Source organism: Sus scrofa, chromosome X (genome assembly GCF_054392235.1).
Source record: "Sus scrofa isolate SSC_HxYL_T2T_F1_AM1 chromosome X, Sscrofa_HxYL_maternal_Yorkshire_Landrace_v2.0, whole genome shotgun sequence".
NCBI classification, from domain to species: domain Eukaryota; kingdom Metazoa; phylum Chordata; class Mammalia; order Artiodactyla; family Suidae; genus Sus; species Sus scrofa.
This window is the reverse complement of record NC_139401.1, coordinates 66,318,899-66,332,513: the sequence shown is the minus strand read 5'-3', so window position 1 is coordinate 66,332,513 and position 13,615 is coordinate 66,318,899. Positions and strand designations below refer to the sequence as shown.

Below are 13,615 nucleotides of genomic sequence, written 5' to 3'. Positions count from 1 at the left end.
AGTTTATTAAAATGTAATTTACTGGAGTTCCCGTCATGGCGCAGTGGTTAACAAATCCGACTAGGAACCATGAGGTTGCGGGTTCGATTCCTGGCCTTGCTCAGTGGGTTAGGGACCCGGCGTTGCTGTGAGCTGTGGTGTAGGTTGCAGACTCGGCTCGGATCCCGAGTTGCTGTGGCTCTGGCATAGGCCTGTGGCTACAGCTCCGATTCGACCCCTAGCCTGGGAACCCCCATATGCCACGGGAGCGGCCCAAGAAATAGCAAAAAGACAAAAAAAAAAATGTAATTTACTAAAAACATAATTTATTCATTTGAGTCATGCCAGGAAAAAAATAGGATTTAGATTTATTTTTCTACTCAAAGGTAATCTGAATTCAGAATAACTAAAGACAGGGAGTTCCCGTCGTGGCGCAGTGGTTAACGAATCCGACTAGGAACCATGAGGTTGCGGGTTCGGTCCCTGCCCTTGCTCAGTGGGTTAACGATCCGGCGTTGCCGTGAGCTGTGGTGTAGGTTGCAGACGCGGCTCGGATCCCGCGTTGCTGTGGCTCTGGCGTAGGCCAGTGGCTACAGCTCTGATTCAACCCCTAGCCTGGGAACCTCCATATGCCGCGGGAGCGGCCCAAGAAATAGCAACAACAACAACAACAACAAAAAAAAGACAAAAGACAAAAAAAAAAAAAAAAGAATAACTAAAGACAAACCACTTACCTCTAAGTATGATACTTTCAGAGTAAATTCGAAGTCACTCTTTTTATCAATTTCTTTGAAGAGCAGTTGTATTACCCTAGGAATGACCCCAACTGTTGGTTCATTTTCTTGCTCTGCAGTGTATGCACCTCCCATTGAATAGGTTTTTCCAGAGCCAGTCTGCCCATAGGCCAGAACAGTTGCATTGTATCCTGGCAAAATAGAAGTCACATGCACAGTGGCGCTCACACATTTTCATCCAATCAATATACTCCTTTTCCTTCAGCAATTACTTGTAACAAAACTGAGACTGCTCTCTGACCAAAAAGGTCTCTTAGGAATGTTAGACACAAGGAAAGCTTATATGGGTGCAATAACTTTGCATTATTCCAAATAAGCAGAATGTGTGCCTTTCTTGATAGCTCTTAAAAGCTAGGAAGTAAAGGAGGAGTTCCTGTTGTGGTTCAGTGGAAACCAATCTGACTAGCATCCATGAGGACACAGGTTCAATCCCTGGCCTCGCTCAGTGGGTTAAGGATCTGGTATTGCCATGAGCTGTGGTTTAGGTTGCAAATGTGGCTTGGATCCCATGTTGCTGTGGCTGTGGCCTAAGCCAGCAGCTATAACGACGATTTGATCCCTAGCCTGGGAACCTCCATATGCCATGGGTGAGGACCTAAAAAGCAAAAAAAAAAAAAAAAACAGCTAGGAAGTAAAACACTTAAAGATATGACAGATAATGAAGGTGGCCAAGTCATTGTCTAAAAGCCATTCAGAGCTTTATAATTCTACTTTCTGTCCACTTTGAACAATTCTAAATTGTGGGAATTAAAGGAAAGTCTTAGAAGCCGCATAAATAAAAGGAACTCCAACATGTGTCTCTTTGATAACAGAGTCTTCATTTAAAAAGGCAAAAAAGTTGCTTTTTACAGTCAATGGAAGCATCCACACCCTATTTGAACTCTCAGACTGCATGTGGACCATATTATCAAGCTCCTCATAGAAATGTCATCATTTAAATATGATTCAGTGTAATATATGTCCTTTGCTTTTTTTTTTCTTTTGGAAAGAACTTATTCGTCTAAATGAAGACCTTGATGTTATGGATGATCTTAAGATGTTAAATTGAGATTTTCACAGTCATAGAGTGCTATTATCACCTGGCATGTCTCTGGGGCAACAGAACATTCCATAATCTTCTGCAATACAATATATATGTATATATAGTAATAATTGAGGAAACCAAGTTTTGGTACTTTTTACAAACAACTCAGAGTGTTGTTGATTGAAAAATACTGGCTTTATCTCTGCAACTGAGAGCTATGTTAACCAAACATACATATATTGGAATGATTTTCTACTTTATATTGCCTCTAAAGACTATAATTTAATTCTTATAGTTTCCCAAGCTAAGAGTATGAAAGTAGAACTATAGTGCTCTTACTAAGCTATGAAGGTACATTCTGAGGAAGGTAAGATAAGGAAGGGTCTGGATACCACATTTTTTCAGAAATGGCTAAAGGAAAGGGGGATGATTAATTAGAAGAGACTTAGGCAGAATCAAATAATGGTCCTCCAAATATGTAAATAGGAAAAAGATTAACTTTATAGCGGAGAAGCCTGGCAGATATCATTTTCATCAAATGATCAAAATGAACATCAGCAGTAACACAACAAACCAAAATCATGTGCTGCCCAATAGAATTTAATGAGAATACAGCACCCCTTCTGTGATATTCCTGCTAAAGATACACAATTTGAATTCAATCATAAATAAACATCAGACAAACCAAAATTGAAAAACAGCTTACAAAGTAAATGGCCTGTGATCTTCAAAAGTGTCATGATCGTGAAGGTCAAAAAAAAAAAAGACTGAAGGAGTTTTAGAATGAAGGAGACCACAGAGGCAGTACAACTAGATACAGCATATGGTTTTGAACTGGATCGATTTTCTATAAAGGACATTGTTGGGACAAGTGATGAAACTTGAATGTGGTTTGAGGACTAGATGATAGTGATGTAGCAATGCTAATTTCAAGATTTTGATGGCTGTACTATAGTTATGTAGGAGAAAGTTCTTGTTTGTAGTAAATATACACTAAAGTATTCAGGGGGCCATCAATTTATTCAGGTCAACAACTTATCCCAAATGGTTCAGGAAAAAAAAGTTCTTTATGCTGTTCTTGCAATATTTCTGTAAGTTTGAGGTTACTGTTTTAACATTTAAGAAATTTGAAACAAAGTGTTCAATGCATCCTGAGCCATGACATCATTAAAAAAAAAGTGAAAGAAAAATATGCGAATAGCTGTTCCCTGGAAGAAGGTGTCTGTTTGTTTAGATGGATGAACTAACATCACTGGGTAGAAATTACCAGGAAGCGAATTTCATCTCAGTATAATCTAACACAATTAGAGTTGTCCAAAAACCAATCAAAAAAGGATCAATACAAGAAGAGGATATTACACTCATCAACATATATGCACCCAATATAGGAGCACCCAAATACATAAAACAAATACTAACAGACAAAAACCAATCAACAGGAGTAGGAGTCAGTGATATCCCTGTCCAAGAAAAAAAATGTTAACCAGATGTTGGAAGTTCACTTAACAGAGATATTGCTAGAAAGTATTTTTCTTAGGATGGAATGTTAGACTAGATGATGTACAAATGTCCCTTTCAACTTTAAGGGACTATTGTGCCTTGGTTCTACTTCTTTTAAACAGCCCTCTGCTCTGAATCCTGAATAACCTCTGTACTAGAGTAACAATTAGATACCTCTCAGGCACTGCTCTTTTCTTCAGAACTTTGCTATGGTCTTCAATAACACCTTATTAATAAAGCCTTAGCTTCTGCAATAAATATAAATAAAATAATAAAGCCTTAGCTCCTGCAGTAAATATAAATAAAATAATAAAGCCTTAGCTTCTGCAGTAAATATAAACAAAATAGAAAGAGTAGAAATAAATAAAAAATACTCTGGCCAGAGTTTTTAGGGGCTTTAGGAAACCTCAAAGGTTTTAACTTTTAAAATATTTTTTCTTAAAGAGAGAAGTTAAACATTTAAAATTTCTTATGTATTTCTTCTGTATGTAGTCATCTACTTCCGCTCCTATCCCTGGACTTTGAACTCCTCGGGGCCATGGAAGATATATTATTTATCTCTGAATCCCTCAACAGGCTTTGCAGTGCCTGGGCCTCAAGTAGACTGGCACACTGATCTTCATCAGCACTCATCAAAGAGCTTTAGAATCTAATGATATGCCAGGACAAACAAACAAAAATGTATACAAGTCAAAGATGAGCAGAACCATAGAAAACAAATATAGTATAAAACTAGTTTCAAGGGTTCAGACAAGTGAGACTGAGTTCCTAGGCTATTGGTTTTTTGAGGGCAGAACTTATGTCTCATTCATGGTTGTACTGGCAGCACCTCATCATAGTGCCTGACACGTAGTGTATGCTCAAGAATCAAAGAGCCTCACCTTTAAATATGCCTTTTATGAGTGGTGCTACAGCTGTGTTGAAGACTTCCTCCTGTTCAGTAGAGGGGTCAAATACAAAATCGTAGGTAAAGGATTTATCAGTACCAACCACCACCTAGAGAAGACAAGGGAAAAGGAGTAAGAAAAAAAAGGCCAGACCACGCCCCTCACTGCCATTTGGCCCCAGCTGTTCACAGGCAGGCCCAGAACTTGGCTACGCACCTGAGGTTCCCCGGGTACGAAGGAAAGGCACATTTGGCAGCCCTCACTAATCTCTTTGGGGACCAGAGGGCGACATCGCAGTGCCACTCTTACAGGAATGCCCTTCACCTCTTCCTTCATGATCCTACCTCGGCACGGTCTCTGCAGGGGCAGAAAAAAAAAGATGCTCGGTGATGAATCTTGGTAGGTCGGCAGGGGTGGGAGAGTGTCGTCCCTCAGTCCTGGCCCTCCTCCAAGGGTGAGGTGGGTTAGGGAAGAGAGCGATAGCCTAAGGCGGCAGCCTCCGCCTCCCAGCGGGATCTCTGCCTCAGGAAAGTCACTGTCCCTCAGACCTGGCCACGACAGGACTGCCCTTTCGGCCAGAATGAAGAGAGCGAAGTGGCGTCTGAAATGGAAAGGAAAAGCCCAGAGGAGACGACGACAAAGAACCAAAGCCCCACGGTACCGGGAAAGGCAGATCCTGAACTAAGATGTGCCCCCTTAACTCACCAAACTGAACGTCCCTTCCCTCGTCTCCCGCCGCCCCGTCCCAACCGGAGCTTTAACCGCCAAGTTTCAAATCTGGAGGCGCCAGCCAATGGAAGCGCAGACAACCTGCGGGCCCAGCACGTACGCGACGCGCTCAGAAAGACGCGTTTGGGAGGGGAGGGCCCGCGCGTCGCACCCTGACCCCGCCCCTTTCCGACGCAGCCGAACATCCGCTTCCGGTTCCCAGACCGAATTGACTGTGAGCGGAACCTGAGGTGGCTGAGGCCTGCGGGTGGGAGAGGTAGTACGACGACCTGTATTGCGTCGTGTGCGCGGGACTCTAGCAGGATTCGGGTCGGGGATCTGGAAAGTGGCTGGTGGTAAAGGAAGGGTCGATCTGGGGACCTACGCCGTTACCGATCACATTAGAGAATGTGGGGCAGTGCCTTGCCCTCAGTCCGTGTGGATAGTTGGAGTGTGCGCTCCGTTGGATTTCCAAAGTAGTTACATTTTTTTTTCTTTCTTTTTCGGCCGCACTAACGGCAAATGGAAGTTGCTGGGCCAGGGATCCAATCCCAGCCGTAGCAGCGACTGTGGCAGTTACGAATCCCTAACCAACTGCGCCAGTCCAGGGATTGAACCTATGCCTCTGCAGCGACCCAGGCTGCTGCAGTCAGATCCTTAACCCCCTGTGCCACAGCAGGAACTCTAGTAGTCACATATTTTTTAGACGCGATCCTGATTTCCTCTTCTCTAGAATGAAGAGGGTAATATTTATTTTGCAGGAGTGTTGTGAGAAAGGAGATCACTTCTGTAGTGTATCTAACAGGTTGCTTGGCATCCAGATATTCAGCAAAGTTGATGGTTTTCTCCCTTCTCTCCCCAAATCTTTATCACCTAGAGGTGGGCTGGGCCTATAGACTGACAGCCTTAGGATAAGTTGGAATTAGTTTCTGAAACTTCTGAGCTTTTTTGCCTTTTGAACCATAGTCGTCAGTTTTGATTTACCCTTACATTCCAGGGCCTTAGTAGAGATGGACAGCCGGATTCCTTACGATGACTACCCGGTGGTTTTCCTGCCTGCCTACGAGAATCCCCCAGCATGGATTCCTCCTCATGAGGTGGGAACCATCTGTACCCTTGAGTAAGGGCTTTTTCCCATGAGCATGAGATGATACATGAAAGCTAGGATGGTAGGGTTAGAAAGCTCAGTGGAGAATTAATCTTAGTCAGCTGGATTCTGAGCATCTGGGTCCACTGAGATCTTCTTAGGGAAACCTGCCAGAGGCCATTTACACCAAAGAATTCTGGGAAATCCTTTCTCTTGAGGTAAAGAAATGGGGATCTACTGGGCTGCTAACATTTCCCCATGCTATCCATCTACCCATTCGGACAGTGTTATCTGTTCTACTTAAACTAAGTCCATGACTTCACATTATCCTGGCTTCAGGGTGATAGATTTGTGTTCTAGATGAAGGTAGATTGGTAGACTACCAGAAGGTAGACTGGTAGTAAGCTTTCTTGGGTTGCTGTGTCTTGCAGAGAGTATACCACCCAGACTACAACAATGAGTTGACCCAGTTTCTTCCCCGCATCGTCACACTAAAGAAACCCCCTGGAGCTCAGGTGAGCTTATGGAAAAATTGCCTCATATTCCCTGCTAGAACCAGGCCCAGAAGTTTGCCATGGTTGAGAGATGGATTGGGAAATAGCTAGGGAGGTAAAGAAACTTTTATGGACAGAAAAGCTGATACACCACTTCCATAACTTCTGACTTCTCTCCGAGGGACACAAGCCAAGCTATTGTACAGTTATGCTACTCAATGTTTTTGTGTTTGTTGTCTGTATTGAGCCCCCATTCTGTGCTCTTGTCTTACAGTTGGGATTTAATATCCGAGGAGGAAAGGCCTCCCAGCTAGGCATTTTCATCTCCAAGGTGCGTGTGCCTCATAGGCAATAATGGAGCCACTTCCTTTGTTATCAGATTGCAGAACCCTGATGTTCCAAGGGTGGGGAGAAGGATGATTCAGTAGACTCATAGAAGGGGCATGCTGGGGATACCCTTCTTTGCCCACTTAAAACTTCCCACTTGGCAAGCCACCTATTTACCTATGTTGTCTCTCACACACACACAAACACACACTTAAAATAGTGCCTTACATTTGAATAGGACTTAATTTCACTTACATTCTTTGAAATTATCCCACCTTTATTATATATATTCTGTCCTTTCCAACAGGTGATTCCTGACTCTGATGCACATCGAGCAGGACTTCAGGAAGGGGACCAAGTCCTAGCTGTGAACGATGTGGATTTCCAAGATATTGAGCACAGCAAGGTGAGCACAGGACTTGGTCTGTGGTGAGGCATGAAGCCATCCCAGGTAGGCGAGAGTGGACAGGATTAGCCTAATCCATAACTTGATAAGAAAGAACCTCTCCTTGATACGAGGGAAGCAGCTGTCAGTGACCCAGAAGGTTCGAGTGGCAAACTGTTTTCCTCCTGTTCTGATTCTGTCCCGGGTCATATCTCTTCATTTGTACAAGCTGCTGTGTTCCTTCTAGGCTGTTGAGATCCTGAAGACAGCTCGTGAAATCAGCATGCGTGTCCGCTTTTTTCCCTACAGTAAGTGCCACTCTCTTTTTGGCTTACCGGGCTGAATCCTTGATAGGAGCTCTTTAAATACTGATTACTGGAGGCCCCACAAGTTGGGGGTGGGGAATTGGGAGCTCAGGCCGGAAAATAACCTGCTGTTTTCCTCCTTTTCTTTCTTTTTTCCCCAGATTATCATCGCCAGAAAGAGAGGACTGTGCACTAGAGACTCACAACCCTCAGCCCTCCACATGGAATCTTCTAGGACAAGCTAGCTAGGCCTCAGGGAAGTCACTTGGGGAGCTCTACTCTCAGCCCCACCCTGGCAGAGGGGAGCGAGGGGGATGGGGAGACAGCCAGTCTCTGCACTGAGCCAGCCAGCCAACTGCATTTTCTCAACTGTACTGCACTTTAAGTTCCCTAGTTTTCCAGGTGAGCTTCATTTCCTGAAAGGAGAAGGATGGCGATGTCTAGGTACCCTTAGCCTGTGGAGAACCCTTGCTAGAGAAGGCAGCTGACATTTGTTGAATACCATGTGCTAGGCAATTCCATGTATGTCATCATTTTCATTAGTGTGTATGAATCAATAGAAAAATGGATCTTGGGGACCTCCCATCTTATCTACCTGGCCATCTCATCCCGTCCTTATGCTACCAGTCTCATACCTTTTGGAGACTCCAGTGGATCCCTGTTTCCTTCCTCCTCCCTCCTTCTATCTCCTCCCCCCAGAAAGTAAAAAACAATGCTAAGGAAATGCTGGTGTGACTTTTGGATGATACTGATTGGGTGTTTTTGCTTTTGAGGAAAAAATAAAAGCTATTCCAAAGAGAGGAGCCACTAGAAGCAACAGAGCAGCCCTATGCCTACTCCTCAACTATCTCTCTCTGGCCAGAACATTGAAGAGGCCAGGAACCTTATCTACAGTATAACTGAGGAATGGTATAAGGGTGATGGGGACTGGAAGAAACAGTGCCCCTTCTCCCATGACCTGTGGCCATTTCTCTGCAGGGGGGAAGTATTCATATAGTTCTGTCTTCTCTTTTCCCAGATTCTTTCATCTGGAACATAAACTAAGGGAGAGGCTTGGATGCATTTCTTTTCAGGGACAGTAGTGGGAAATTGCTTCCCAGTTTCCAACTCATAAGTTGAGTAGTGCTGACTGCTGATTTCCCCCTTTTCTTCACCCCAGCTCCCAAATAACCTTCTGCTATTTTCTTAGTTCTTTAGTTACCAGTCCATTGTTAGCAATTCCAGGCCTAGCTTTACACCTTTGGTTGGCAGACTCACAGTACCCATGTAGAATACAAAGTATTCTAATGAGGTACTGGGTGAAGTAGTAACCCATAATGAAAGTCCCAAATTTGCCTTGAAGGAATCCTGGGAATCTTCAGTATATATTTCAAGGCCCTTCCCTCAGAGAGTGATTCCTTTGGTCTGAGGTGGAGCCTGGATATCTGAATTTTTTTTTTTGTCTTTTTGTCTTTTTTTTTTGTCTTTTGTTGTTGTTGTTGTTGTTGCTATTTCTTGGGCCGCTCCCGCGGCATATGGAGGTTCCCAGGCTAGGGGTTGAATCGGAGCTGTAGCCACCGGCCTACGCCAGAGCCACAGCAACGCGGGATCCGAGCCGCGTCTGCAACCTACACCACAGCTCACGGCAACGCTGGATCGTTAACCCACTGAGCAAGGGCAGGGACCGAACCCTCAACCTCATGGTTCCTACTCGGATTCGTTAATCACTGCGCCACGACGGGAACTCCGATATCTGAATTTTTAAAAAATATTTATTTATTTATTTTGCTTTTTAGGGCATATGGAGGTTCCCAGGCTACCAGGCTAGGGGTCTAATTGGAGTTACAGCTGCTGGCCTATGCCACAGCCACAGCAATGCCAGATCTGAGCCACATCTGTGACCTATACCACAGCTCACAGCAATGCTGGATCCTTAACCCACTGAGTGAGGCCAGGGATGAAACCTGCAACCTCATGGTTCCTAGTTAGATTTGTTTCCGCTGCACCTCAACAGGAACTCCTATTTTTCATTTTTATTCATTTATTTATTTATTTTGCTTTTTAGGGCTGTACCCACAGCATATGGAAGTTCCCAGGCTAGGGGTTGAATTGGAGCTGTAGCTGCCAGCCTACACCACAGCCACAGCAACGCCAAAGCCAAGTCAAATCTGTGACCTGCGCCACAGCTCAGGGCAGTGCCGGATCCTTAACCCACTGAGCAATGCCAGGGGTCGAACCCGCAACCTCACGGTTCCTAGTTGGATTTGTTTCCACTGCACCCCAATGGGAACTCCCTGAATTTTTAAATAAGGTGAATAAGTCTTCAAATATGGGAAACAGTCCTAAATTGTAGTAGCATATCTCTGTGAGGAAGTTCTGGTTCTTCCTATCAGTTCTACCCTCAGTTCTACTATGGTACCTCTTCTAGAGGCTTGGTGTCATTGTTAGGTAGCAACATCCTGGTGAGCAGAGCTGGGAGTAGAATTAATCTGTCTCTATGCTTCCAGGGAACCCACCCCCCACCATATAGAATATATGTTCCTGTTTGCTCTGCTGCCCTCCAATGGCCATCTCAGGAAGAAACTAGGGGCTGAGATGCTTGCACAAAGGCACAAAGAGTCTACTTTTGCTAGGGTTAAAACATTTTTTTCTTTTTTTGACGGCACTCTCGGCATGTGGAAGTTCCTGGGGCTGGATTCGAACTCGAGCCACAGCAGTGACAACACCGAATCCTCAACTGCTAGACCACCAGGGAATTCCACAAGATTTCAAAACAACTCATCTAAGAAGTGTGATAAACAACAAAAAGTCCCAGCCAGGTGCATGGGCCTAAGAGGCAAAACCTTTCCTGCCCTAAATTGATTCTTATCTTGATGTATTTGGAATGATTTTGTATTGGTGCACCAGCATGATGCAACTGTATTGTGGAGGTGTAGGTACAGTGTGAAGAAGGCACAAGCAATAAGAGGCTGAGGTGAGGGAGTTCCTGTCGAGGCTCAGTGGTTAACAAATCCGACTAGGAACCATGAGGTTGTGGGTTCGATCCCTGGCCTCGCTCAGTGGGTTAAGGATCCGATGTTGCTGTGAGCTGTGGTGTAGGTTGCAGACGCAGCTCGGATCCCATGTTGCTGTGGCTCTGGCGTAGGCTGGTGGCTACAGCTCCAATTAGACCCCTAGCCTGGGAACCTCCATGTGCCTCGGGTGCAGCCCTGGGAAAGACAAAAACATAAAAAATAGCAGGCTGAGGTGAAAGGACCAGCTGTTTATTGACGGCGTGGATAATAAAACAGTGGAGAAGGAGCTGTATCGACCTTTGAGGTATTCTGGCTGCTGTAGAACTGCATCCCCTGTAGATGTCTTAGCAGTCAGAGAAGGTAAGGTGTGATTTCTGGGCCCTGCAAAAACTTCCCACCCAGTAGCTGTGAGAAACAGTCAAGAAAATAGGGTAGCATTTTCAGGGACTCTCTTTTACTCCTCAGCCTAACAGGAGCTTAAATGGTCAAGCATTTAAACCATAAACATGAAGTTGGGGGGATAAGAACTGGTATTGGGAAGCCCAAATGCAATAAATGGATCAAATTAGGCAGAGAGACAACCTAAGCTATCAACAAGAACAATGGCTTTTGTTGCCTGACTGACTGAAGGGTTCCAGTTGGATTTCACCTCTGAAGTGTATGTTAAGGAAGGAAGGTAATAGGGTGAGGTGGATGGGGTCAAATATCAACTCCTAGGGGCATCTTCTAGGAGACACAGAAGAGGAATTTTTGTCTTATGATCCCTTTCGTTTAAAGGCAAACCAGGGAGCTCCTTTGGGACGCAGTCCAATTTACCCTTCAGTACCAGTCAGGGAGAAAAACTGGCCTGGCCATCAACTCAGCAAGGGAAGTTTGCCTTCTCTTGCTTTTACCCTCCCTACTCTAGCAAACCTGGGAGAAAGAATATTCTCCTGTTCCTTCAGTGGAGGTGAATTATCTCTGGAAGGAAGGGCAGAGGGCATGTGTTGGAATAGCCGTTTGTGTGTGTGTGTGTTGATGTACAAAAGAGACATGATTCCAGTCTTTTGTAATGTATGATGGGGAGATGAAACCTACCCCCACCCCACAGTAGGACAAGCCAGGGTTATCCAAAAAAGTAAGCAGTGGATAGCTGGGGGCAAATGCAATGGAAGGATCATAAAGAGAAATAGGTGTTAGATTTTTCACATTGTAGCTGGTTTTGTCACTGGTCTCAATAAACATCTTGTTGAGGACTCTGGATTTTTCTAATGCCTCCTTTGTGGCAACTTGTCTGGACAAATGAGAAATGATGTCAGGGACCAGACTGTGGTAAGATACTTCTTCAGACCCAGAGTTAGTAGATAGGGATAGATCTTTCTAAGGTGTAATGATGCCTCCCTAGGATCAGGAGCCCTCGAAGCCTGAATCCATGACCTTTCTGATCTCTGACACAGGTAACTCCTCCCAAGTGAACGGTACCAGAGACCCTCTGCATTGGGACTGAGCTCTGGGTATGCCAGAAGCAATTGTAGTTATACCCTTTTCCTTTTGTTATTCTGCTCAGGCTTGCTACTCACTAATGTGATGATCATATAATCTCCTCCTTCTGCCCATACACAATCTAGTACATAATCTACATATTATACGTCTCCTTGAAAGGATTGATGTCTACAAGAGGATGTGTTGCAGAGAGTTGAAACATTTAGTGGAGGTTTGGAGAGAATAATGTACCTGCCCTTCCTCTCCGCTTGTCTCTCTATAGCTTCCCTCGATCCCTTTTTCAAGTAAAACATAATACCCACTTGTGATGTCATAGACAATAACAGCAATAGTTGAATCATGAATGTTGCTAGAAATTAGGCTGCAAGAGTTCTAGCCAGCTGTGTTCCAGAGCTGCAGCTGAACCTGCATAAAACAAATGTTTAGAAAGAAGGTAGATAAAGAAAAAAAAGAACCTAGTCTTTTAGAGGCTAGAATGTAATAAAAGCAAAATAGAGAAACTGGGTTCTTGAAAAGTGGCTGCTATGGCCACAAACCAAGTGCCTACCATCCTAGGACAGGTCCAGTCTCAGGAGACTGTTTTTTTGTTTTGTTTTGTTTTGCCTTTTAGGGCCATCCCTGCAGCATATGGAGGTTCCTGGGCTAGGAGTTGAATCAGCTGCAGCTGCCAGCCTATGCCACAGCCACCAGATCCAAGCCATGCCTGTGACCTACACCACAGCTTTTGGCAACGCCAGATCCTTAACCCTCTGAGCAAGGCCAGGGGCTGAACCTGCATCCTCATGGATGCAAGTCAGGTTCTCAACCCACTGAGCCATAGCGGGAACTCCCTCAGTAGACTGTTTTGTTTAAGGAAGACCCTATAGAGCAGCAGATTTAAGGATCCAAGGCCATTTGGACTTTGTTATAGCTGGAGATTAGATGAGGGCAGAGATAATAAAAAAAACAGCACAGGGTTTGGTAATTTGGGGAGGTTTCACATTTTGTTTTTCTTTCTTTATCCACAAGTAATGTGAGGCAGTGCTACCCTTAGTGATGAGTAGGCCTAAGTGATTGAGGTACAGGGTTAGTATGAGATATGACAGTGAACACTCACTAGTCCTCCAAGTACAAGCACATGATCTTAGTAGGTCAATTCCAAAGGCTGGCTGCAAAAGAGAGTCAGATACTTACTCTCTACCCCTCCTCTACCCCCAATACCAGGCAGTCTTAGAACCAGAAGTGGAGAACAGCCCTTGAAAAGTATCCTGGCTCAGCTTCTCAACACTTACAATAGATAACTTTGAGAAGAATCCCCAGGTAAGTCAACCAAAAAAGGGGGCAAAAATGTACTCTGATGCCTTAGTGGTGGGCTCACCCAGCAGGTGCCTTTGAAGTTGTCGCACATAAAGCAGGTGATGATAAGTAGGATAAGCATTACCCTGGGCAGGAGGAAGTTGATTCCCCAGAGAATCTCCCACTCCATTCCACACCATCACACCTCCCTATCCTCAAAGCCCAACCTGGGCCCCCACCGCTCTGCTCCCTAAGGATTGCATGGTTTGGATTTGCTCAGGACTGGTATTTGGGTGTGATGGTTTCCAGGCTGAAGCCTTGGCGGTGGGTCTCATGGTGCACGGTATTGCAGCAGGTGGGTGGCATTTGCTGCAT

At 44.7% G+C, this 13,615-nt stretch overlaps 2 protein-coding genes across 6 annotated transcripts in view; one reads left to right on the top strand and one right to left on the bottom strand.

Annotated features, from left to right (window-relative positions):
- The window catches only part of KIF4A (kinesin family member 4A), a 127,992-nt gene extending 123,061 nt beyond the window's left edge, over positions 1–4,931 (bottom strand). Inside the window, exons 1-4 of one of the 2 annotated variants that reach the window (XM_085006759.1) lie at positions 4,846–4,931; positions 4,401–4,541; positions 4,179–4,293; positions 714–904 (exon numbers count right to left, since the gene is read on the bottom strand). In XM_085006759.1, coding sequence (XP_084862885.1) covers positions 714–904; positions 4,179–4,293; positions 4,401–4,520 — 426 coding nt within the window. In that variant the 5' untranslated portion in view covers positions 4,521–4,541; positions 4,846–4,931. The remainder of the gene's footprint in view (positions 1–713; positions 905–4,178; positions 4,294–4,400; positions 4,542–4,845) is intronic. The other variant, XM_003360353.5, reaches the window with a different exon arrangement.
- A 164-nt stretch (positions 4,932–5,095) lies between these two features.
- Positions 5,096–8,214, top strand: PDZD11 (PDZ domain containing 11). Of its 4 annotated transcripts, none has more exon segments than NM_001001630.1 (7): positions 5,096–5,169; positions 5,890–5,989; positions 6,411–6,494; positions 6,748–6,804; positions 7,108–7,206; positions 7,433–7,493; positions 7,652–8,214. In NM_001001630.1, coding segments are annotated over 6 exon segments (423 nt in total). In that variant the 5' UTR covers positions 5,096–5,169; positions 5,890–5,902; the 3' UTR covers positions 7,687–8,214.
- The last annotated feature ends 5,401 nt before the right edge of the window (positions 8,215–13,615 follow it).

What these genes read in the sequence shown, in the direction of transcription:
- PDZD11 (XM_013990916.3), top strand. Translation starts at nt 5,903, where the DNA reads ATGGACAGCCGGATTCCTTACGATGACTACCCGGTGGTTTTCCTGCCT. An exon ending in AAGATATTGAGCACAGCAAG is followed by an intron (nt 7,207 to 7,432) that starts GTGAGCACAGGA and finishes TGTTCCTTCTAG; the next exon opens with GCTGTTGAGATCCTGAAGAC. An exon ending in TGTCCGCTTTTTTCCCTACA is followed by an intron (nt 7,494 to 7,651) that starts GTAAGTGCCACT and finishes TTTTTTCCCCAG; the next exon opens with ATTATCATCGCCAGAAAGAG.